A 27,050-nucleotide genomic window follows, 5' to 3' on the forward strand; every position below is an offset into this window, starting at 1 on the left:
AACATGTTTGGATGTGTAACAGTTTTTTTACCTGACAGTTTTTCTTTTTTTCTTTAGCTGTTTTCAGAAATGTTTAAGATATGAACATTTTGAAGACAATACATTTTTGTTTTTATTCCACTGTCCCTGTAAACCTAGATGTCCTTAATAACCACCAGACCATCCACCTGTCCTTAATAACCACCAGACCATCCACCTGTCCTTAATAACCACCAGACCATCCACCTGTCCTTAATAACCACCAGACCATCTACCTGTCCTTAATAACCACCAGACCATCCACCTGTCCTTAATAACCACCAGACCATCCACCTGTCCTTAATAACCACCAGACCATCTACCTGTCCTTAATAACCACCAGACCATCCACCTGTCCTTAATAACCACCAGACCATCTACCTGTCCTTAATAACCACCAGACCATCCACCTGTCCTTAATAACCATCAGACCATCCACCTGTCCTTAATAACCATCAGACCATCCACCTGTCCTTAATAACCACCAGACAAATCACCTGTCCTTAATAACCACCAGACCATCCACCTGTCCTTAATAACCACCAGACCATCCACCTGTCCTTAATAACCACCAGACCATCCACCTGTCCTTAATAACCACCAGACCATCCACCTGTCCTTAATAACCACCAGACCATCCACCTGTCCTTAATAACCACCAGACCATCCACCTGTCCTTAATAACCACCAGACTAACCACCTGTCCTTAATAACCACCAGACCATCCACCTGTCCTTATTAACCACCAGTCAAAACACCTGTCCTTAATAACCACCAGTCAAACCACCTGTCCTTATTAACCACCAGTCAAATCACCTGTCCTTATTAACCACCAATCAAACCAGCTGTCCTTAATAACCTCCTGACAAACCGCATGTCCTTAATAACCACCTGACAAACCACCTGTCCTTAATAACCACCTGACAAACCACCTGTCCTTATTAACCACCAGTCAAACCACCTGTCCTTAATAACCACCTGACAAACCACCTGTCCTTAATAACCACCTGACAAACACCTGTCCTAAATAACCACCTGACAAACCACCTGTCCTTAATAACCACCAGTCAAAAGACCTGTCCTTAATAACCACCTGGCTGAATGTTCCCTTTCCTCCTTTCCTCTCACTGAAGCAGCTGTAGTCGACATGTTGATTTCAGCAGCGGCCCCGTCCACATCAACATCAAATCACGCTAACCCTTCCCCAATACAGGCAAATCATAAAGCAATACCAGGATTGCCTATAGCCCAAAGTGTCTTTTTTATTTCTAATGTACTGCATCATGTTCTATATTGAAATATCATAAACCAAAGATAAACCTTCTGAAAAACAGTGCTGTCAGTTTGTCCAGAAAGTGACTGCTGCATTTCCAGCCCCCTGCTTTCCTTCCTAAATAAAATAAAGGGATGGAAAGCAGATGAAACTGACTGACCTTCCATGTATGCTGTAAATCTCTGTAAATTGTTTTGAATTGTGGTTAATTATATTTCCTACAAAATAACTATCCTAATGATTGAATGTGAGGTTTGTTCTCATTGTAAAGTGTGAGGAGGATTCTGAGAGATTATTATTTTGAATAGAAACGGAGTATTCCCTTCACAATATTCTGTTCACTGTTGAGTAGTATGTCACCCATAGAAATGAAGTAACTAGAATGGCAATTCCAATATGATTCTATTTCTCTGTGTAATCCTCACAGGGTTTGGAGAGATGGAGAAAAATAACTCAGTTGTTTCTATTTATTATATGATGATGATGATGATGATGATACTATTTGAGGGTGACATCACAGTTTGTACAAATATCTAGGAGGAGGATCTAGACATTTCAAATAAATTCTCAAATGTTTTTTTTTTTTCTATGAATTTGTTCACTCCAAATAAAGCAATGTCGCGGTCGGTTTTAAAATATATTTCCAACTCTCTGGACATTTTTTAAACATTATACTCAAATGTACTGCAGTACTACTCAGAATAACTTGTCTATATATATTTTTTGCAATACCTTCTCAGAAAACATAACCTTGATGAAGTGAATATAATATGAATATGCTCTTAAAAAGCTCTTGAAACTGTTTATTGACATAAATAATATACAATCTGGTATTCAAAACATAGTTTCATATAATGCAAATATGTGACAGTTAATTAAGGAATTGACCATGCATAGACATATTCAGTAAATTCTACCTTTCTAGAAATAATGATGATAAAAATTACCAATGCTACTTTTCTCCATCCCTGTATCGATAATGCACAAGGAGCACCAAGAAAGCAAATATTTTAATTTAGAAACTTCACATCAGCAAGATATTGTATTCTATTCACATTTTGTGACACACCAATGTGTAATCTGAGTAGGTCATTATAAGCAAATAAAACACATGAAATGTAAGAAATTATTGTTGTACAGATTTAAGGCAGGTAACGGTAATCAGAGTGTAAAATCAACATTGTTTTTACAGAATGCTGTAAAGTCAAAATAATTGTTGGAAAATATTACACTTCAGACATATTCAACTTGTTGTACAACCTCTGCTATATGGTCAAAGAGTGGATTAACACCTTTTAAGTATAGGCCTTCAAAAACGATCGACAAAAGATGACTAGCTTCTTTTCAAGGACTGTTTGTCACCAACGTTCTATCCATTCCATTTAGCATGTTAGTCTTGAGGTAAGTTTCAGCTGTTAGCTTTATAGTAGCGGTGTAGTGGGATAGTGGGAAGGCTAGAGTGTAACATCACGGTGACTAAACTAATACGTGTACAGTACAGCTGATTGTTAAGCCTCAGATGAGGTAGACCATCAAATTCAAATAACAATTATCACACTCAAAACACAAATAACAAAGTACATAAATTATAAAGATAATGAGATTAAACACACTGTTAAGAGAAAATACTAAATACATGGAGAGGTCTTCTTATCCACAAAGTGTTGACTGACAAGTTTAGAAGATCATCAAGAGGATAGAACAGTGAAAAATAATCGGTTGTTGAGTTGAACAAACTTCTCTGTATGAAGCTAGCTTAAACTGGACAGTGTTTGTACAGTGTCCATATTAGGACAGACACACCTCCTGACGAGACTGGCACACCTCCTGATGAGACTGGCACACCTCCTGACGAGACTGAGGCTGTCCTAATATGGACACCGTAAAGGTGTTTTCCCGAAGGCAACAAGGTTAGGTAGCAGGGTTGGGGCTAATCCCATTTAAATTCACCCAGTTCAGGAAGTAAACAAATTCAATTTCTTGTCATTGAAATCCATTTCAGTTTACTTCCTGAAATGAGAGCATTGTCATGGAATTGAGCCCAACCCAGGTAGGTAGTGCTAGTAGAGCTGTTCTGTTACCATCCCTTTCACAAGCCCTGCTACACATCAGCAGCCATGGTAACTAAAACCCCTTGCTTTACTACTATGGTATGGACAGATTATTCACTATCGTTCAGGGAATGCCATGGACAAATAGCAGAGGAAAACAGAGAATAGATCAGGTGAACCTATAGATGAACCCATAGTGAAGCAGACAATGAGGTGAACCTATAGGTGAACCCATAGTGAAGCAGACAATGAGGTGAACCTATAGATGAACCCATAGTGAAGCAGACAATCAGGTGAACCTAGAATTCATGGTAACCTTTCAGAGCATAAATGGACTTGTATTTACACTGGAAGCTGCTTTTAAAGTGTACAACAATTGACTGATATTTCAGCTTGAATACGAAGGCAGTCATCTTGGATGTTACAAGAGGAAAAACAACATTCACGACCATGTCTTGACCTATCTACTTCAATGGGTAAACATTGAAGCTGATTTCTTTTTAAATTGACAACATCTATTACCACATACTTCCGCAACTCAACATAACAAGAGGAAAAACAACATTCATGACCATGACTTAAAGGCCCACTGTAGTCAAAAACATGATTTACCTGTGTTTTATATATATTTCCACACTATGAGGATGGAATAATACTGTGAAATTGTAAAAATAATGGTCATGCCCTTTTAGTGTAAGAGCTGTTTGAAAAGACCACCTGAAATTTCAGCCTGTTTTAGTGGGATGGAGTTTTGGCCTGCCTGATGACATCACCACTCCCAGACAGTCCAAGCAAAATTCTTGCTTGAGAAATGTCTCTTTGCTAAAAAGCTATTTTTGTTTCTTTTTAACCATTTTAATTGAAAACAATCACAGTAAGGTACTTAATTGTTACCCAGAAATAATTTGATATTTAGATAAAAACAGCTGCATTGGACCTTTAACCCATCTCCTTCAAGAGAGTTTGCTCTGAAAACACACACAACACAACATACTACTAGCCTGGAATCCACAAAGGTGAAAGGGTACATCTCAGCTTGGTTTCAAGGCTAAGGACGGGTGTTGGAATGTGGAAATTAGCACAAGTTAATACAACACATCATCAGATGATTCATTATTTAAAATAAAATGGTAATCAATATAGCGAACAATCCTCAAATGAACACTAGAGGGGCCTGTCCACTCACAAATGAAGTCAGGCCACGAGAGGCAGCTCACCATATTCTCTGTAATTCTACCTATGGCTGTGCTTACACAGGCAGCCAATTCTGATCTTTTGCCCTAATATTGGTCTTTTGACCAATCAGATCTTTTGCCAATAATTGGGCAAAAATATTCAGAATTGGGCTGCCTGAGTAAACGCAGCCTTTGTGGCTTACTTCCGGTAGTATCATTTAGACACATAAAATGTCACGTTGAGATGCCAACAAAACGAGCAAGCAGTCACAGTGTTCAACGTGAGGTTAGTGTGACATGGAAATAAAGAAATGCCTAAATGTTGTTAAAGAAATTAGCTAATATCTTCTGTAAAAGTCAAAGGGTTGAATATTCAGTTACCTCATTGACATAAAATGACCTGAGCCATACATATCACCAAGCACAGGAGGTTGGTGCCACCTTAATTGGGGAGGATGGTCTCATGGTAATGACTGGAGCGGAATCAGTGGAATGGTATCAAATACATCAAACACATGGTTTCCATGTGTTTGATGCCATTCCATTTGCTCCGTTCCGGCCATTATTATGAGCCATCCTCCCCTCAGCAGCCTACAGACTGTCACCAAGCTATCTTCAAAGACCCTCAATCAATTTGATGCTCTGAAATACCAAGAGAAAATCTTTAACCTCAAAACCTTCATGAGAGAGGAAAGATGATGCATTATGGGTGCAAGACATGAGAAGAAATGGGAGCGCTACAGTGTGACAGTGTATTTTACCCATCATACATCCCACTGGATAAAATAAGGCAAAAGAGACATTTTAAACATCACAAAATGTCAGCTCGACCCACGTACTTTCTCACACTTTAATAATTGCTTTTGAGGGCCCAGATCCAATCAAACCTACATTAATATTAGTCTCCCAAGGCAGACGGATTGCCTCCCACAATGTATCCAATGCTGTTGCCTAGTGCCTAGGGTCGGGTTTAGGAGACTACATTAATATAGTTATTGAATAGTACCTTTGTTTAACTACTGAATGTGCCTGGAAACACACATCTTATCAATCTCTATGACGACAGTCTCCCAGGTGTTTTTACAGTGACTTTTTAGACCACTGGGTCAAAACGAAACACCTAAGTGCATGTTTGATTGAATGGAGGCCTGAGTGACAGAGAGAGCACTCTGATAACATTGGTAAAGAAAGAACACAGAGACATTTAATTCATGTCCTTGATTCTTAGCTTATTACTTTCCAATCAGACACACAACAAATAAATAATTTTAAAAATCCAGTCTTAAGACACACCAACATAATATATAAGTACAGTGGGGAGAACAAGTATTTGATACACTGCCGATTTTGCAGGTTTTCCTACTTACAAAGTATGTAGAGGTCTGTAATTTGTATCATAGGTACACTTTAACTGTGAGAGACGGAATCTAAAAACAAAAATCCAGAAAATCACATTGTATGATTTTTAAGTAATTAATTTGCATTTTATTGCACGACATAAGTATTTGATACATCAGAAAAGCAGAACTTAATATTTGGTACAGAAACCTTTGTTTGCAATTACAGAGATCATACGTTTCCTGTAGGTCTTGACCAGGTTTGCACACACTGCAGCAGGGATTTTGGCCCACTCCTCCATACAGACCTTCTCCAGATCCTTCAGGTTTCGGGGCTGTCACTGGGCAATACGGACTTTCAGCTCCCTCCAAAGATTTTCTATTGGGTTCAGGTCTGAAGACTGGCTAGGCCACTCCAGGACCTTGAGATGCTTCTTATGGAGCCACTCCTTAGTTGCCCTGGCTGTGTGCTTCGGGTCGTTGTCATGCTGGAAGACCCAGCCACGAACCATCTTCAATGCTCTTACTGAGGGAAGGAGGTTGTTGGCCAAGATCTTGCGATACATGGCCCCATCCATCCTCCCCTCAATACGGTGCAGTCGTCCTGTCCCCTTTACAGAAAAGCATCCCCAAAGAATGATGTTTCCACCTCCATGCTTCACGGTTGGGATGGTGTTCTTGGGGTTGTACTCATCCTTCTTCTTCCTCCAAACACGGCGAGTGGAGTTGAGACCAAAAAGCTCTATTTTTATCTCATCAGACCACATGACCTTCTCCCATTCCTCCTCTGGATCATCCAGATGGTCATTGGCAAACTTCAGACGGGCCTGGACATGCGCTGGCTTGAGCAGGGGGACCTTGCGTGCGCTGCAGGATTTTAATCCATGACGGCGTAGTGTGTTACTAATGGTTTTCTTTGAGACTGTGGTCCCAGCTCTCTTCAGGTCATTGACCAGGTCCTGCCGTGTAGTTCTGGGCTGATCCCTCACCTTCCCCATGATCATTGATGCCCCACGAGGTGAGATCTTGCATGGAGCCCCAGACCGAGGGTGATTGACCGTCATCTTGAACTTCTTCCATTTTCTAATAATTGCGCCACAGTTGTTGCCTTCTCACCAAGCTGCTTGCCTATTGTCCTGTAGCCCATCCCAGCCTTGTGCAGGTCTACAATTTTTATCCCTGATGTCCTTACAGAGCTCTCTGGTCTTGGCCATTGTGGAGAGGTGCAGTTAATACAGGTAATGAGTGGAGAACAGGAGGGCTTCTTAAAGAAAAACTAACAGGTCTGTGAGAGCCGGAATTCTTACTGGTTGGTAGGTGATCAAATACTTATGTCATGCAATAAAATGCAAATTAATTACTTAAAAATAATACAAGTGTACCTATGATAAAAATTACAGACCTCTACATGCTTTGTAAGTAGGAAAACCTGCAAAATCGGCAATGTATCAAATACTTGTTCTCCCCACTGTATACAGTGACAAACAATAATACATGGTCGAAGAGTTGAGGGAGAAATAGTTATCTGAGCAGTATGTACAGATATTGTAAAAATTCAAAAGAAACCTTGCATAAAATAAAGCGTTCAAGTAAAGACCCACCAAGAAAACAAAGAAAGAAAACTCAGAAGTCAAATATTGCAGTGTTGTTATTGGATAAGAAAGATAACCTCTTATGGCTTCAAAATCTAAATATTCACATACTCCCATGTAGACTGCTGTACATACAGTTCTGATGGAGGAATCAGCTGCATACTCCCATGTAGACTGATGTACATACAGTTCTGATGGAGGAATCAGCTGTATACTCCCATGTAGACTGTTGTACATACAGTTCTGATGGAGGAATCAGCTGCATACTCCCATGTAGACTGCTGTACATACAGTTCTGATGGAGGAATCAGCTGCATACTCCCATGTAGACTGCTGTACATACAGTTCTGATGGAGGAATCAGCTGTATACTCCCATGTAGACTGCTGTACATACAGTTCTGATGGAGGAATCAGCTGCATACTCCCATGTAGACTGCTGTACATACAGTTCTGATAGAGGAATCAGCTGTATACTCCCATGTAGACTGCTGTACATACAGTTCTGATGGAGGAATCAGCTGCATACTCCCATGTAGACTGCTGTACATACAGTTCTGATAGAGGAATCAGCTGTATACTCCCATGTAGACTGCTGTACATACAGTTCTGATGGAGGAATCAGCTGTATACTCCCATGTAAACAATAAAAGCTGACTCACATCATGAATCTGACTCCATAAGCAGACATTATAGTGACATTTACAGTTGGTCGGAAGTTTACATACACTTAGGTTGGAGTCATTAAAACTCGTTTTTCAACCATTCCACAAATGTATTGTTAACAAACTATACTTTGTGCATGACACAAGTCATTTTTCCAAAAATAGTTTACAGACAGATTATTTCACTTATAATTCACTGTATCACAATTCCAGTGGGTCAGAAGTTTACATACACTAAGTTGACTGTGCCTTTAAACAGCTTGGAAAATTCCAGAAAATTATGTCATGGCTTTAGAAGCTTCTTATAGGCTAATTTACATCATTTGAGTCAATCGGAGGTGTACCTGTGGATGTATTTCAAGGCATACCTTCAAACTCAGTGCCTCTTTGCTTGACATCATTGGAAAATCAAAAGAAATCAGCCAAGACCTCAGAAAAAAATGTGTAGACCTCCACAAGTCTGGTTCATCCTTGGGAGCAATTTCCAAACGCCTGAAGGTACCACGTTCATCTGTACAAATAATAGTACGCAAGTATAAACACCATGGGACCACGCAGCCATCATACCGCTCAGGAAGGAGACGCGTTCTGTCTCTTAGAGATGAACGTACTTTGGTGTGAAAAGATAAATCCCAGAACAACAGCAAAGGACCTTGTGAAGATGCTGAAGGAAACAGGTTAAAAAAAGTATCTATAGCCACAGTAAAACAAGTCCTATATCGACATAACCTGAAAGGCCGCTCAGCAAGGAAGAAGCAACTGCTCCAAATCCGCCATAAAAAAGCCAGACTACGGTTTGCAACTGCACATGGGGACAAATATTGTACTTTTTGGAGAAATGTCCTCTGGTCTGATGAAACAAAAATAGAACTGTTTGGTCATAATGACCATCGTTATGTTTGGAGGAAAAAGGGGGGCTTGCAAGCCGAAGAACACCATCCAACCGTGAAGCACGGGGGTGGCAGCATCATGCTGTGGGGGTGCTTTGCTGCAGGAGGGTCTGGTGCACTTCACAAAATAGATGGCATCATGAGGAAGGAAAATGATGTGTATATATTGAAGCAACATCTCAAGACATCAGTCAGAAAGTTAAAGCTTGGTCGCAAATGGGTCTTCCAAATGGACAATGACCCCAAGCATACTTCCAAAGTATTGGCAAAATGGCTTAAGGACAACAAAGTCAAGGTATTGGAGTGGCCATCACAAAGCCCTGACCTCAATCCTATAGAAAATGTGTGGGCAGAACTGAAAAAGCGTGTGCGAGCAAGGAGGCCTACAAACCTGACTCAGTTACACCAGCTCTGTCAGGAGGAATGGGCCAATATTCACCCAACTTATTGTGGGAAGCTTGTGGAAGGCTACCCGAAACGTTTGACCCAAGTTAAACAATTTAAAGGTAATGCTACCAAATACTAATTGAGTGTATGTAAACTTCTGACCCACTGGGAATGTGATGAAATAAATAAAAGCTTAAATAAATTATTCGCTCTACTATTATTCTGACATTTCACATTCTTAAAATAAAGTGGTGATCCTAACTGACCTAAGACAGGGAATATTTACTAGGATTAAATGTCAGGAATTGTGAAAAACTGAGTTGAAATGTATTTGGCTAAGGTGTATGTAAAATTCCGACTTCAACTGTCAGTAGCTCTAATATGTCACCATAGGTGACGTCTAACGTAGTGACATACAAGTAATACGTCCACAGAAGTTACATATAACTACAATGGTTAAATGTCTCTATGTTTGACATATTCTAATGAGACCATGTTGTCATGAGAGCAGCGATGTAACAACCTCTCCAATCCTACGATATTCTATTGGTTCCATTGCACTGGGCAATTCCAATCAATAGCTGTAGTATCTGACATGTATTTGTCCCAGGTGTGTCCTCTTTGGAGACCAGACCATGGATAAAGGGAGACTGTCCTACTTCATGTTAGCCATATGTATGACTGCAAGAAATCAAAATGGAAGTCTTCAAGGCTAACTTCATGTGAACACGAGGTGATACACATTAGCATAATATACACACTTACACACAAACTGTACATGGAAGAAATGTCAACTTGACCAAGCCTTCACGAACTACATTCAGTTGGCATTAAGCTAGTGTTTTACCCTTGATCATGTTGTGCTGGTTGTGATGAGATATCACAACCCAGAACCCAATCTAGCATGCGCCGGCTAGCTACTCAATTAGTCTGTTATGAACACAACATGTTGAAATGCGGAGAGTTCTCACTGAGCACCGCCTGACATCAAGTACCTAGAGTGTAGGGTGTGACTACAGAAGAACCCAATATTCTGTTTTGATACAAGACCATCCCTGTAGTACAATTACAACATTATCATGCAATATATCTGACTGGCAGTTTTTGAAACACAGAATATTTAGCATTCCCGAAACTTTGCAAAATTAAAAAACAAAGCTCTAGTAATGAATTGCACTACAAGTTATTCATTATGTTATGTAACTGGATCACATCTTGTAGCTAGCTTCATTCTAATACATTTCACAAATATCCCTTTCATTGATGAAATATATATTAATATATGAAATATATAGTCATAAATATATTTCATGTTAGATAAACCTCCTTCACTTTGGTATGCATAAACAGTTCACACAAAGAATATTGATTAGTTATACACAAACACACACATTTCAGATTACCTGCTTGCCAGCTCACACACACACAATGAAAATATCAAATGAGACCGAACGTGTGCATAGCTATCCCCATAAACAAGCATTATCAAATCATTAAGATAATGTTTTCTCCCGACAGTATTACTTAAAGAAACAAATTCATTTTACGGCCTCGAAAGACTTAATGTGAATTAATATGGAATGCATCAGGTCACAGTAGGGGAGTTGTGTGAAAACGAGAAATAAATTAAACAGTACTTCATACGATCATCATAGCTATAATGACAATAGCAATGGACTGTATCACATTTTAAAATGAATAGAATTACCATCAACGTAAAGTAACAAATAATAGTATTCTTCTATAGGAAAACCAACAGGCAGTTGTGAGCGCTCCAGGGTGAAGTTTCCACTAGGTACAGATCTAGGATCAGCTTCCCCTCCTCCAATCCTAACCTTAAGAATTAGTGGAGAAAATGCAAAAATTGACCCAAGATCAGCACCTAGGGGCAACTTCACCCTACACCGTTGTGAGCATAGAGATAGATACAATGTGCATCTCTGGTTGTGAGTCTTTCCCATGTAAAGCAGTAACAGAGGATGAGTGTTTTCAATGTAAAACTGACCATAAGGACGATACTGTCTGTCTGATATGAGCTGTCTGAGTGATCAGGCTCCACACGCCCGGCTCCTGTGCCTATGGTTGACTGCTGTAGAGAGATGGAGGCTGGATGGGTGGAGAGGGGCCCCTGGCCCTAGCCATTGAGGGGGCCCTTATTCGTTGAGGGGTCTCCTATCGGTTGAGGGAGGCCCCTAGCCGTTCCGTCTGGAGTGAGAGGAGGGATGGAGACAGTCACTGGGATCACACGTCCCATGAGGCCCCTGGGGACCTGAAGGGCCCGGTGGCCCCTGGATACCGCTTCCAGGTTCACCTGCAGAGAGAAACATTTGTTAAACACACAAATCCAATGCTTTCACATTTGTGGGGAGTAGTGAACTTCAGGAGGAAGGAGAGATTATTGGGACGCGACCATTGGGTGATTGTTTAATCAATCAAATAAACCATCAAGGAAAACAGGAAAATAGGATGTTATCAGAGGACCGATAAATACTGGAAACAGTATTATCTAGTCAGCTAATAAAACTGCTTTCATGTGCCTAACTACAACTCTTAAAAAGTTGATGAAAACACCCACGCTCATGCATACTTTACACACAAACCTTCATCAATACACATCAAAATAAAAGTTGATGTTCTGCACAAAAATATAATAATACACTGTTTTGCTGCTTCACCTCTGGCAGAGAAGAATCTCTCTGAGATCACGCTGAAAAGTGAGAGATAAGAGATAAAAGTGCATGCTTCTTTTATACTCGCCCTATTAGTGATGATATACTAATTGTTTTGTGTCAACTTGGTACCTCAGTGTAAGAGAGCAACTCATTATGAATAGCTCTGCTCATTAGTTCTGTTGGCTTACTAATTACTAGTGTTTTTAAACTGAAAACATCAAATGGCCTCATGATGAACTGCTGTCCATGCTAGATTATTGCGGTTACACTTTACTTGAACACTCCTTCATAAGGGCTACATAACACTGTCATAAACATGACATAGCACTGTCATAAACATGACATAACACTGTCATAAACATAACATTACACTGTCATAAACATGACATAACATGACATAACACTGTCATAACCATGACATAACACTGTCATAAACATGACAGAACACTGTCATAAACATGACATAACAGAGGTTATAAACAGTCATGACACTTGTCAGCTTTTTATTTTAATTTATTTGTTACTTTTATTTAAATCAGGGGAGCCCATTGAGACCAGGGTCTAATTTTCGATGGTGCCCTGAGGACAACAAGTTTATAACGGAGGGTTCAAGAAATAAAGTGTAGGATTCCAGAACTACAGTCGTACAATGATGGTATATGGGTATTTTTTCCCTTTCATAAAGCATCAGTTTCATGTGCGTGAGCGTGAACGTGCGTGTGGTGTCTAGCTGTTACCTGGTGGACCTGTCAGACCTGGAGCTCCTGGTATCCCCAGACCTAGCTGACCCCTCTCTCCTTTCTGACCTCTGTACCCTGGAAAGAAACACAACACACTAAGCAGACTGGACTGGACTCCCAGCCAAAGACAGCAGACTGGTCTGTATTCCCAGCCAAAGACAGCAGACTGGTCTGGACTCCCAGCCAAAGACAGCAGACTGGTCTGGATTCCCAGCCAAAGACAGCAGACTGGTCTGGATTCCCAGCCAAAGACAGCAGACTGGTCTGGACTCCCAGCCAAAGACAGCAGACTGGTCTGGACTCCCAGCCAAAGACAGCAGACTGGTCTGGACTCCCAGCCAAAGACAGCAGACTGGTCTGGACTCCCAGCCAAAGACAGCCCATAGGGGGGCAACAGGTAGCCTGGTCCCAGATCTGTTTATGTTGTCTTGCCAACCGTTAGGGTCATTGTCATGCCAAACATAGCACCACAACAGTTGGCTATACAACAAGATTTACAGATCAGGGACCAGGGTATAGGAGAACAGGACCAGAGGTAGATGAATCCCATGGTGTTTATGCATAAAGTTTGTGATGAGTGGTTTTAGTGTTAATGCAGAGAACGACGTGATGGTGGGTTAGGATGAAGTGGGGAATAACCATCTCATGTCCACTCTATGCAGCCTGAATATTCTAGTGTACATCTAGTCCCAACAGTGCTGCTGCTCTCTCTAAGCACTGGACTGTCACTGTCAACGTCACAGCAACGGAAAAGTCTCAACACTGTCGACGGCCCTGCGCTCCTCTGTATGTAAAAGATGTGCTCTTTGGTTTCCAGGAAGCCAAATGGCCTATTTCATCAAGGCAACTGATGTCTCTTCAGCCCACCTCAGGAGAACTGAGTACTGTAACTGTTAATGTGAGGTGTATCCACTACTACAGTAGTTACTGTAACTGTTAATGTGAGGTGTATCCACTACTACAGTAGTTACTGTAACTGTTAATGTTTGGTGTATCCACTACTACAGTAGTTACTGTAACTGTTAATGTGAGGTGTATCCACTACTACAGTAGTTACTGTAACTGTTAATGTGAGGTGTATCCACTACTACAGTAGTTACTGTAACTGTTAATGTGAGGTGTATCCACTACTACAGTAGTTACTGTAACTGTTAATGTGAGGTGTATCCACTACTACAGTAGTTACTGTAACTGTTAATGTGAGGTGTATCCACTACTACAGTAGTTACTGTAACTGTTAATGTGAGGTGTATCCACTACTACAGTAGTTACTGTAACTGTTAATGTGAGGTGTATCCACTACTACAGTAGTTACTGTACCTGTTAATGTGAGGTGTATCCACTACTACAGTAGTTACTGTAACTGTTAATGTGAGGTGTATCCACTACTACAGTAGTTACTGTAACTGTTAATGTGAGGTGTATCCACTACTACAGTAGTTACTGTAACTGTTAATGTGAGGTGTATCCACTACTACAGTAGTTACTGTAACTGTTAATGTGAGGTGTATCCACTACTACAGTAGTTACTGTAACTGTTAATGTTTGGTGTATCCACTACTACAGTAGTTACTGTAACTGTTAATGTGAGGTGTATCCACTACTACAGTAGTTACTGTAACTGTTAATGTGAGGTGTATCCACTACTACAGTAGTTACTGTAACTGTTAATGTGAGGTGTATCCACTACTACAGTAGTTACTGTAACTGTTAATGTGAGGTGTATCCACTACTACAGTAGTTACTGTACCTGTTAATGTGATGTGTATCCACTACTACAGTAGTTACTGTACCTGTTAATGTGAGGTGTATCCACTACTACAGTAGTTACTGTAACTGTTAATGTGAGGTGTATCCACTACTACAGTAGTTACTGTAACTGTTAATGTGAGGTGTATCCACTACTACAGCAGTTACTGTAACTGTTAATGGGAGGTGTATCCACTACTACAGTAGTTACTGTACCTGTTAATGTGAGGTGTATCCACTACTACAGTAGTTACTGTAACTGTTCATGTGAGGTGTATCCACTACTACAGTAGTTACTGTAACTGTACATGTGAGGTGTATCCACTACTACAGTAGTTACTGTAACTGTTCATGTGAGGTGTATCCACTACTACAGTAGTTACTGTAACTGTTCATGTGAGGTGTATCCACTACTACAGTAGTTACTGTAACTGTTCATGTGAGGTGTATCCACTACTACAGTAGTTACTGTAACTGTACATGTGAGGTGTATCCACTACTACAGTAGTTACTGTAACTGTTCATGTGAGGTGTATCCACTACTACAGTAGTTACTGTAACTGTTCATGTGAGGTGTATCCACTACTACAGTAGTTACTGTAACTGTTCATGTGAGGTGTATCCACTACTACAGTAGTTACTGTAACTGTTAATGTGAGGTGTATCCACTACTACAGTAGTTACTGTAACTGTTAATGTGAGGTGTATCCACTACTACAGTAGTTACTGTAACTGTTAATGTGGGGTGTATCCACTACTACAGTAGTTATTGTAACTGTTAATGTGAGGTGTATCCACTACTACAGTAGTTACTGTAACTGTTAATGTGAGGTGTATCCACTACTACAGTAGTTACTGTAACTGTTAATGTTTGGTGTATCCACTACTACAGTAGTTACTGTAACTGTTAATGTGAAGTGTATCCACTACTACAGTAGTTACTGTAACTGTTAATGTGAGGTGTATCCACTACTACAGTAGTTACTGTACCTGTTAATGTGAGGTGTATCCACTACTACAGTAGTTACTGTAACTGTTAATGTGAGGTGTATCCACTACTACAGTAGTTACTGTAACTGTTAATGTGAGGTGTATCCACTACTACAGTAGTTACTGTAACTGTTAATGTGAGGTGTATCCACTACTACAGTAGTTACTGTAACTGTTAATGTGAGGTGTATCCACTACTACAGTAGTTACTGTAACTGTTAATGTGAGGTGTATCCACTACTACAGTAGTTACTGTAACTGTTAATGTGAGGTGTATCCACTACTACAGTAGTTACTGTAACTGTTAATGTGAGGTGTATCCACTACTACAGTAGTTACTGTAACTGTTAATGTGAGGTGTATCCACTACTACAGTAGTTACTGTAACTGTTAATGTGAGGTGTATCCACTACTACAGTAGTTACTGTAACTGTTAATGTGAGGTGTATCCACTACTACAGTAGTTACTGTAACTGTTAATGTGAGGTGTATCCACTACTACAGTAGTTACTGTAACTGTTAATGTGAGGTGTATCCACTACTACAGTAGTTACTGTAACTGTTAATGTGAGGTGTATCCACTACTACAGAAGTTACTGTAACTGTTAATGTGAGGTGTATCCACTACTACAGTAGTTACTGTAACTGTTAATGTGAGGTGTATCCACTACTACAGTAGTTACTGTAACTGTTAATGTGAGGTGTATCCACTACTACAGTAGTTACTGTAACTGTTAATGTGAGGTGTATCCACTACTACAGTAGTTACTGTAACTGTTAATGTTTGGTGTATCCACTACTACAGTAGTTACTGTAACTGTTTATGTTTGGTGTATCCACTACTACAGTAGTTACTGTAACTGTTAATGTTTGGTGTATCCACCACTACAGTAGTTACTGTAACTGTTAATGTGAGGTGTATCCACTACTACAGTAGTTACTGTAACTGTTAATGTGAGGTGTATCCACTACTACAGTAGTTACTGTAACTGTTAATGTGAGGTGTATCCACTACTACAGTAGTTACTGTAACTGTTAATGTGAGGTGTATCCACTACTACAGTAGTTACTGTAACTGTTAATGTGAGGTGTATCCACTACTACAGTAGTTACTGTAACTGTTAATGTGAGGTGTATCCACTACTACAGTAGTTACTGTAACTGTTAATGTGAGGTGTATCCACTACTACAGTAGTTACTGTAACTGTTAATGTGAGGTGTATCCACTACTACAGTAGTTACTGTAACTGTTAATGTGAGGTGTATCCACTACTACAGAAGTTACTGTAACTGTTAATGTGAGGTGTATCCACTACTACAGTAGTTACTGTAACTGTTAATGTGAGGTGTATCCACTACTACAGTAGTTACTGTAACTGTTAATGTGAGGTGTATCCACTACTACAGTAGTTACTGTAACTGTTAATGTGAGGTGTATCCACTACTACAGTAGTTACTGTAACTGTTAATGTTTGGTGTATCCACTACTACAGTAGTTACTGTAACTGTTTATGTTTGGTGTATCCACTACTACAGTAGTTACTGTAACTGTTAATGTTTGGTGTATCCACCACTACAGTAGTTACTGTAACTGTTAATGTGAGGTGTATCCACCACTACAGTAGTTACTGTAACTGTTAATGTGAGGTGTATCCACTACTACAGTAGTTACTGTAACTGTTAATGTGAGGTGTATCCACTACTACAGTAGTTACTGTAACTGTTAATGTTTGGTGTATCCACCACTACAGTAGTTACTGTAACTGTTAATGTTTGGTGTATCCACTACTACAGTAGTTACTGTAACTGTTAATGTGAGGTGTATCCACTACTACAGTAGTTACAGCTTTGGAGGAGTTACGTAGAAATATGTTGCTCAGAAAGAAATCCCAGGTCATTAAATAATAACACACTGGCTGAATCCCAAATGATACCCTGTTCCCCTACACAGTGCAGTCCTTCTTTCAACAGTCGTATGGCTAGTGGTCAAAAGTAGTGCACTATGTAGTTAATAGGGTGCCATTTGATTCGCAGGCACTGTCTTCTGGCATGCTGTCAAAACATGAATCATCCCACCGAGCCATCAGAGGCTGTGTTGGAAGTGTGTGTGTGTGTTGGAAGTATGTGTGTGTTGGAAGTGTGTGTGTGTGTGTGTTGGAATTGTGTGTGTGTGTGTGTTGGAAGTATGTGTGTGTTGGAAGTGTATGTGTGTGTATGTGTGTTGGAAGTGTGTGTGTGTGTTTGTGTTTGTTGGAAGTGTGTGGCATCATGGGGTGACATGGCCCTTTCTGACAGCAAGAGAGCTGCCTGCCTGGCTGCAAGCGAGAGTCTTTGAAGAATTCAAAACAGAGTAAAGACGCTGTCTGCATTCCAAATGGCACAGTTTTCCCTATATAGTGCACTACTTTTGACCAGAACCCTATGGGCATAAGTAGTGTCCTATAAAAGGAATAGGGTGCCATTTGGAACGCAGACAATGTTTTAATCAGAGAGAGAGAGAGGGTCAAAGTCAGGAGTCAAACAAAGAGATTCTCCTGAGGGGGGATCAACAACACAATAAGACATGCTCTGTGTGATGATCCATTAAGTTCTTCATAGAGAAATAGAGAGAAGAGAGAAACAATCATTTTAAATGAAAAAACTGTTAGCAAGTGCTCTGACGAAGCATCTGCATGAAACATTATTGAAAGGAATGAAGTTGCCTTCCTGAACCTTCTGTCAGTATTTCCTGAAAACCGTTTGGTCCGTTTAAAAGAAGCGGGACTGTAACTGCCTCTTTTAGCGGTACTGTAGCTACTTCCAATGGCCTGGAATTTCAGATCATACTTTAAAAAGGTAGACCCAAAATGTAATGAATTTAACAAGCAATGCAAACTCCTTAACCAACTAAAGGCCATCCAACCATTTACACCCTCAGACACTATCTACTTTAAGTCCTTTCAAAGGGACGGAGAATGAATAGCTAGAGATATACTGAATACATTATTACATTTTCAATTCTGAACAAACAATTCTTAACACAGTAAAAGCAAGCTCATGCACATTATGCAGCATGACAGAGGCCGGCCAAGCAAGCCAGGGAAATTAAAGCATATTCCAGAGTCTGGCAAGCGAGTTAGTATGCTTTTGTACTCTTTTCTCATTCAAATTCACAAACACATACAGTATACAAATGCAACTGTGATCTCTCCGTGCAGACAGGTTGATAATATGACAAGCAGTGGAGAGCATAAGAGAACTAGTCTATAGAACAACAGCATAGCAAATCTAGATCAGTAACAATATCCAAATGTGAGAGGGACCGAGGGGCTATCCAAAAGGCATCTTAAAGTAATTGAGCCCCAGAACCAGAGAGCTGGTTGGTTGGTTGGTTGGAGGGAGGAAGACAGGGCTGCGTCCCAAATGGCTCCCATATTCCCTATATAATTAACTCCTTTTGATAGGGCTCTGGTCAAAAGTAGTGCACTATATAGGGAATAGGATGCCATTTGGGACGCCAACCATTTTTTTAAGGCACCTTAAAGTAACTGAGTCTCAGGTCCAGGGAGCTGGTTGGCTGGTTGGAGGGAGATGGGGAAACCATCAGAAACACTGACGGAGAGAAGTATCAAGCAGTGTGTACACTGCCATCCAGCCAAGCCCAAAGGGGAAACTGTGAAATGCTCTGCTGCTGCTGCTGTTTACAAGACAGAGAACATCTCAGAGAGAAAAGGCTTGTGAATGCCCGGAATTGGATTCCCGGTGAGAGACATTCCACACAGAGCAGACTATCATGAGTCTCCTTTCAAACACACACGGCGCCTCCAACACTCACTCAGGGAGGTGGCATACTGTAGCATTCCATGGGAAAGAATAGCACTGTACCTTAAAGCTGTAGTCCATAATTCAAACAACAACAAAGCGGCTGCTCCAGCCCCGCCACTTTTTTGGTATACAGTTGAGAGATGTGGCTGGATAAATGTAGCCACTCTCAAATTCATAGACGGAGCTATGGATGGAATAACTGACCATCCAGGTGATCAAAATTCTAGTTTTAACCACATTTTGAAGCTATACAGTGTTTGTTTACAATTACGTTGACGGTGTAAGACAGTTCTACTAAGCTCATGAGGCATTCATTACTTATATTCTTTAGGAATCAATGGCTATATATGATCAATTTAAAAGTAAAAAAATCACTGTACAAATCACAGATTTCACCTTTAAAACATAAAACCACTGCATAGGCCCATGGGGAATGAAGAGGACATGAAGTATTGATCCACTAAGGGGACCGACATCCAACAGATACATTGACAAACTGCACTGTGTTTCCCAGCTTCATTGACCAACAGAAAGCAGCACAGAGAGCCAGGGGGACACTGCTGTGTAAATGACAGTGACTAACCTCTTAAGGATCGGACCCTTTTTTTCAATTTTCGCCTAAAATGACATACCCAAATCTAACTGCCTGTAGCTCAGGACCTGAAGCAAGGATATGCATATTCTTGACACCGTTCGAAAGGAAACACTTTGAAGTTTGTGGAAATTTGAACTGAATGTAGGAGAATATGACACATTAGATCTGGTAAAAGATAATACAAACAAAAAAACATGTGTTTTCTATTTATTTTTTTGTTCCATCATCTTTGAAACGCAAGAGAAAGGCCACAATATAACATTGCAGTTTAGGCGCAATTTAGATTTGGGCCACTAGATGGAAGCAGTGTGTGTGCAAAGTTTCAGATTGATCCAGTGAAGCGTTGCAATACTGGACTATTGTGTATCAAGTCTGCCCAAATATGCCGAATTGGTCAATTGATATATTTTCAAGTACATAACTATAGAGAACATACAAAAATGATATGGTAATACAAAATCTAAGTTTACACACTCCCAAGAATGTAATATATGATGGATCATTAGCTTATACACTAACTCTCACACATCTAGATGGCCGGGCGGGGTGGGTGTGGAGCCAGAGACAGCAGGGGTTCAAACTGTAGAACCCAGTTCCTACATTTGAATATAAAAATGTATTTTAGCAAACAAAACTATGCTACATTTTATCTCTGGGACCCTTAGAATGACAAATCAGAGCAAGATTACTGAATGTAAGTACATTATTTACCTTCAGAGGTGAATGTATCAAACCAGTTGCCATGATACATTTTTTGTTGTTGTGCACTCTCCTCAAACAATAGCATGGTATTTTTTCACTGTAATAGCTACTGTAAATTGGACAGTGCAGTTAAATTAACAATAATTTAAGCTTTCTGCCCACATAAGACATGTCTACAGTGAGGGAAAAAAGTATTTGATCCACTGCTGATGTTGTACGTTTGCCCACTGACAAAGAAATGATCAGTCTATAATTTTAATGGTAGGTTTATTTGAACAGTGAGAGACAGAATAACAACAAAAAAATCAAGAAATACGCATGTCAAAAATTTTATAAATTGATTTGCATTTTAATGAGGGAAATAAGTATTTCACCCCCTCTCAATCAGAAAGATTTCTGGCTCCCAGGTGACTTTTATTCAGGTAACGAGCTGAGATTAGGAGCACACTCTTAAAGGGAGTGCTCCTAATCGCAGCTTGTTACCTGTATAAAAGACACCTGTCCACAGAAGCAATCAATCAATCAGATTCCAAACTCTCCACCATGGCCAAGACCAAAGAGCTCTCCAAGGATGTCAGGGACAAGATTGTAGACCTACACAAGGCTGGAATGGGCTACAAGACCATCGCCAAGCAGCTTGGTGAGAAGGTGACAACATTTGGTGCGATTATTTGCAAATGGAGAAACACAAAAGAACTGTCAATCTCCCTCGGCCTGGGGCTCCATGCAAGATCTCACCTCGTGGAGTTGCAATGATCATGAGAACGGTGAGGAATCAGCCCAGAACTACACGGGAGGATCTTGTCAATGATCTCAAGGCAGCTGGGACCATAGTCACCAAGAAAACAATTGGTAACACACTACGCCGTGAAGGACTGAAATCCTGCAGCACCCGCAAGGTCCCCCTGCTCAAGAAAGCACATATATATGGCCGTCTGAAGTTTTCCAATGAACATCTGAATGATTCAGAGGAGAACTGGGTGAAAGTGTTGTGGTCAGATGAGACCAAAATCGAGCTCTTTGGCATCAACTCAACTCGCCGTGTTTGGAAGAGGAGGAATGCTGCCTATGACCCCAAGAACACCATCCCCACCGTCAAACATGGTGGTGGAAACATTATGCTTTGGGGGTGTTTTTCTGCTAAGGGGACAGGACAACTTAATCGCATCAAAGGGACGATGGACGGGGCCATGTACCGTCAAATCTTGGGTGAGAACCTCCTTCCCTCAGCAGGGGCATTGAAAATGGGTCGTGGATGGGTATTCCAGGATGACAATGACCCAAAACACATGGCCAAGGCAACAAAGGAGTGGCTCAAGAAGAAGCACATTAAGGTCCTGGAGTGGCCTAGCCAGTCTCCAGACCTTAATCCCATACAAAATCTGTGGAGGGAGCTGAAGGTTCGAGTTGCCAAACGTCAGCCTCAAAACCTTAATGATTTGGAGAAGATATGCAAAGAGGAGTGGAACAAAATCCCTCCTGAGATGTGTGCAAACCTGGTGGCCAACTACAAGAAACGTCTGACCTCTGTGATTGCCAACAAGGGTTTTTCCACCAAATACTAAGTCATGTTTTGCAGAGGGGTCAAATACTTATTTCCCTCATTAAAATGCTAATCAATTTATAACATTTCTGACATGCGTTTTTCTGGATTTTTTTGTTGTTATTCTGTCTCTCACTGTTCAAATAAACCTACCATTAAAATTATAGACTGATCATGTCTTTGTCAGTGGGCAAACGTACAAAATCAGCAGGGGATCAAATACTTTTTTCCCTCACTGTATGTCCTGGAAAGTTTGCTTTTACTTACAAGTCCTGCTAATCACATTAGCGCACATTAGCTCAACCGTCCCGTATACTGGACACCGATCCCGTAGAGGTTAAGAAACTGGCCTAGCTGCTGGAAAGGGTCCTGTAGACTGATTCACTAAGCATCCATACCTGTCTCATGGCTTTACAATACAATCAATGTATTCATACCTACTGGCTACTGACTGTATTCGTTTTATTAGCTTTTATGTGTTTTTTTACACTCTATGAAATGCTTAGTGCATCAAATACAAAACAAAACAATGAACAAACCCTTGATGCATGGCAAGGTATAATACACAATCGGAATATGGCAAACACGCCAAATAAATGTCAACATAAAATAAGCATGATGGATTTATCAATCTTGAATATGGTACATGTGTATGGGAGGAAAGCCAATAATGTCTTATCAAATACAATGAAAGTTAAAAACGCAGTAACAGAGGTCAATAAAAATAGTGATTGGTCAAAAAATGTAAATAAATGGCAAAGATGACCCAATAATGATAACATCAAACAGTGACAAAGTTATGTAAAAACATCTACAAACCCCCTAATCGCGCACCCCCACAATTAACATAATTTGGAGACTGCATCCATGGCTCTATGTCTATGGATGTACGTCAACGGTTTGAGAGATCATAGCCCCAAGTCATATCAAAACCATGAGTCAAGAAAAGAGCGTGAATCCAGCAGAGGGGTTATTTTTCTCCATAAGCTCTTCCTTTTGGCACATTTGAGAGGAAGTTAAATTGGATATTCCAGAGGAGAGATGCTCTCCAGTGGAGGATGACAGACATAATGAGGAAATATTAGCACAAACTCTCTCTCTCTCTCTCCCCAGCCGAGTGGAGGAGAGGAGGCACAAGTCAACAACCGCAGAATTAAAAAGTTGTTGAATTTCTTTCCGATTTACCCCAAGAGACACAAATGTTCCTCTTGATTTTCCCAATAAATATTTATTAGTAAAGAAGAAGCTGCATTTAGAGTAGAAGCACTTAAAAAATAAACAGGACATTGAAACATATCAAATAAAACAGGGAAATAAAAGCAATAGAAAAAAAGGTCAGTTGAATTATGAGTGTTGCTTAATACGATGAATACGATTAGTCTAGACCAGCGTTTCCCAAACTCGATCCTGGGGACCCCAACGGGTGCACATTTTGGTTTTTGCCCTAGCACTACACAGCTGATTCAAATAATCAAAGCTTGAGCAAAAACTAAAACGTGCCCCCGGGGGGGGGGGGGGGGGGGGGGGGACATTGGTCTAGACACAGTAGATTGAATACATTCACTTGGTAGTTACATTGTAATCGTTGACAGCAGCATATTATCTTACTTGTAATCAGTAATACTGTAGCAACGTTAACACTGGTAGTTAGATAAATGGATCACACTGTGAGGTAGCTAGATGCCCATGCTCCAAGACAGAAGGGCCAACACAATCAATGGGATTTTATTTGCCCTGTCACCATACAACACACGACACTGCTAGAAGAGATGGTACTATATTGAACCAAAAAGGGTTCAATCAATGACTCTCTTCATAAATATGGCTCTCAAAAAGGATTTCTATGGAACCACAAAGCACCTACATGTTTAGCAGTATAATTCATCACTAGAACCTGCATGGGTCTTAGAAGAAGAACTATAAGAGATTGCACTGTGGGCGCAGCATGCTAGGTCATTCTATTCAATGTCTTATAGAGGTAGAACATCTATTTTTTATTGATGTAGGAGGTTGTTTGTGTGAGCTGAGCAGTCAGAGAGTTGCCCAGGGTTTGATAAAGGATGTCCACTCTCCACCCTCTCTCCCTCGCTCCTTTCCTTTCAGATTTTCACAGAGCTTTGTTTTTCGTGGAGTGGAGGGGAGTGAGGTATCAATCGTGGTGCTCTTTTCTGTCCAAACTGATATTACTTTCTCATATTCTCCGCCCAATTCTTCATTTGTCTTTATAAAGAGCGAGAGAGAGAGAGAGAGAGAGCGAGAGAGAGAGACAAAAAGAAAGAGAGAGAAAGAGACTGCTCAGCTATGTTGAGCACCAACCCCACCACACTCCTCCTTTCCTCCCCCCTTCTCTCCATCCCGTCCCTTCGGTCTGTATTGATATATGTGGCTAGCAGGAGAGAAATAGCTATGAATCCAACACAAAAGTGTCCATTCACTTTCATTGAAGCCCCAGACTTCCACATAAACAACCTCTGAAAGAAAGCAAATCTATTTTCCAATTCTTCTCACTCACTGTTTCATCAACACATCTTTCCTAAAAGAGTAGTACTTTTTATTTCAGCCTATTGTTCCCTTCCTTCTGTCTCAATCACAACACAGAACTACAGGGCCTTTGGGTGTTGGAAGGCTGTTATATATTACTCCAGGTCAGGTTACAGTATAGCAGATGTGGTTTGAGTAGAGAGGAGTGGAGATGAGAGGAGAGGAGAGAAGAAAAGAGAACAGTAGAATAGAGTAGAGCAGAGCAGAGCAGAGCAGAGTAGAGTAGAATAGAGCAGAGCAGAATAGAGTAGAGTAGAGTAGAGTCGAGTAGAGTAGAGCAGAATAGAGCAGAGTAGAGTAGAGTAGAGTAGAGCAGAGCAGAGCAGCGTAGAGCAGAGTAGAGTAGAGTAGAGCAGAGTAGAGCAGAGCAGAGCAGAATAGAATAGAGCAGAGTAGAGTAGATCAGAGTAGAGTAGAGCAGAGTAGAGTAGAATAGAATAGAGCAGAGTAGAGTAGAATAGAGCAGAGTAGAGTAGAGTAGAGCAGAGCAGAGCAGAGTAGAGCAGAGTAGAATAGAGCAGATTAGAGTAGAGCAGAGTAGAGCAGAGCAGAGTAGAATAGAATAGAGCAGAGTAGAGTAGAGTAGAGTAGAACAGAGTAGAGTAGAATAGAGTAGAATAGAGTAGAATAGGAAAGAACACAACAGAACATATTTTCTTCCATTCTATTCAGATGTGGATCTATTATGCTGGTGTGAGACAGAGTGTGGAGGAGCATTACTTTATGTCTCCAGTGGTTTTAGCAGCCTGTGGTTCTTACCTTGAGGGCCTGGGGGGCCTTCTTCCCCTGGAGGCCCTGGGGATCCGTCGTTGCCGGGGGGACCAGGAGGCCCCTGTCGAACCTGCGCCGCTAAAATGGCCGCCGGAGTCTTCTGTATGGCGTGGCTTGATAGTCTCTCTGGTGGGTGACATAAAAATTCTGTATTACAATAATACCAACACTCTCTGCAAGTGATAGACAATTCAAGAACTTGGGACTATAAGTTTTTCACTGCAAAAAGATTATTCTGAGATAATTGGCTTTAAAGTTCCGAACCCTCATTGGTTTGAATAGTGTCAGCAATTTATATATTCTATTATTTTGAACTTAACAACATGAATTGACTCACATAAAGAATCTCCAATCCAAAGTTAAATCTAGAATCGGCTTCCTATTTCGCAACAAAGCCTCCTTCACTCATGCTGCCAAACATGCCCTCGTAAAACTGACTATCCTACCGATCCTTGACTTCGGCGATGTCATTTACAAAATAGCCTCCAACACTCTACTCAGCAAATTGGATGTAGTCTATCACAGTGCCATCCGTTTTGTCTCCAAAGCCCCATACACTACCCACCACTGTGACCTGTACGCTCTTGTTGGCTGGTCCTCACTACATGTTCGTCGTCAAACCCACTGGCTCCAGGCCATCTATAAATCACTGCTAGGCAAATCCCCGCCTTATCTTAGCTCATTGGTCACCATAGCAGCACCCACCCGTAGTCTGCGCTCCAGCAGGTATATCTCACTGGTCATTCCCAAAGCCAACACCTCCTTTGGCCGCCATTCCTTCCAGTTCTCTGCTGCCAATGACTGGAACGAATTGCAAAAATCTCTGAAGCTGGAGACTCTTATCTCCCTCAATAACTTTAAGCATCAGTTGTCAGAGCACCTTACCGATCACTGCACCTGTACACAGCCCATCTGAAATTAGCCCACCCAACTACCTCATCCCTATATTGTTATTTATTTTGCTCTTTTGCACCCCAGTATCTCTATTTGCACATAATCTCTTGCACATCTAGCATTCCAGTGTTAATACTATTGTAATTATTCTGCACTATAGCCTATTTATTGCCTTACCTCCATAACTTGCTACATTTGCACACACTGTATTTATATTTTCTGTTGTATTTCTGACTTTATGTTTTTTTACCCCATATGTAACTCTGTGTTGTTTTTATTGCACTACTTTGCTTTATCTTGGCCAGGTCGCAGTTGTAAATGAGAACCTGTTCTCAACTGGCTTACCTGGTTAAATAAAGGTGAAATAAAAAAATAAAAAATAAAAATTGGGCTATTTAGACTACTATAAAGGTAGAGAACATTGAACAGAACAATGATATGTCAATAACTCCGTTTTGACAAAAATGCTGATTGAACCTTATAGGCCCAAGCTCTCAAATTGACATTCTGTATTAGAACACAAAGAACAGTAGAATAGGTGATACAGTAGCTCATTAGTTAGTTAGGGTATGTGCTAAACTGAAGCTTGCATACCACACTGGCATTCAATATCACAACACAGTGGCAGAACAATAAAATACCTTCACCCAGCATGAACTATTG

General features: G+C 40.6%; 1 protein-coding gene and 1 pseudogene across 2 annotated transcripts in view; one reads left to right on the forward strand and one right to left on the reverse strand.

Moving 5' to 3' along the window:
- The window catches only part of LOC311127370, a 367,179-nt pseudogene that overhangs the window by 188,012 nt on the left and 152,117 nt on the right, over positions 1 to 27,050 (forward strand). The gene's annotated exons all lie outside the window — the stretch shown is intronic.
- The window catches only part of LOC311115666 (uncharacterized protein), a gene marked incomplete at both ends in the record, with an annotated part of 30,742 nt that continues 15,270 nt past the window's right edge, over positions 11,579 to 27,050 (reverse strand). The window contains 3 exons of the mRNA XM_084157327.1: positions 11,579 to 11,697; positions 12,796 to 12,873; positions 25,482 to 25,619. Of these exons, the coding sequence (XP_084013453.1) occupies positions 11,579 to 11,697; positions 12,796 to 12,873; positions 25,482 to 25,619 (335 nt within the window). The remainder of the gene's footprint in view (positions 11,698 to 12,795; positions 12,874 to 25,481; positions 25,620 to 27,050) is intronic.

Source organism: Coregonus lavaretus (assembly GCF_964263955.1).
Source record: "Coregonus lavaretus genome assembly, chromosome: 1".
NCBI lineage: Eukaryota > Metazoa > Chordata > Actinopteri > Salmoniformes > Salmonidae > Coregonus > Coregonus lavaretus.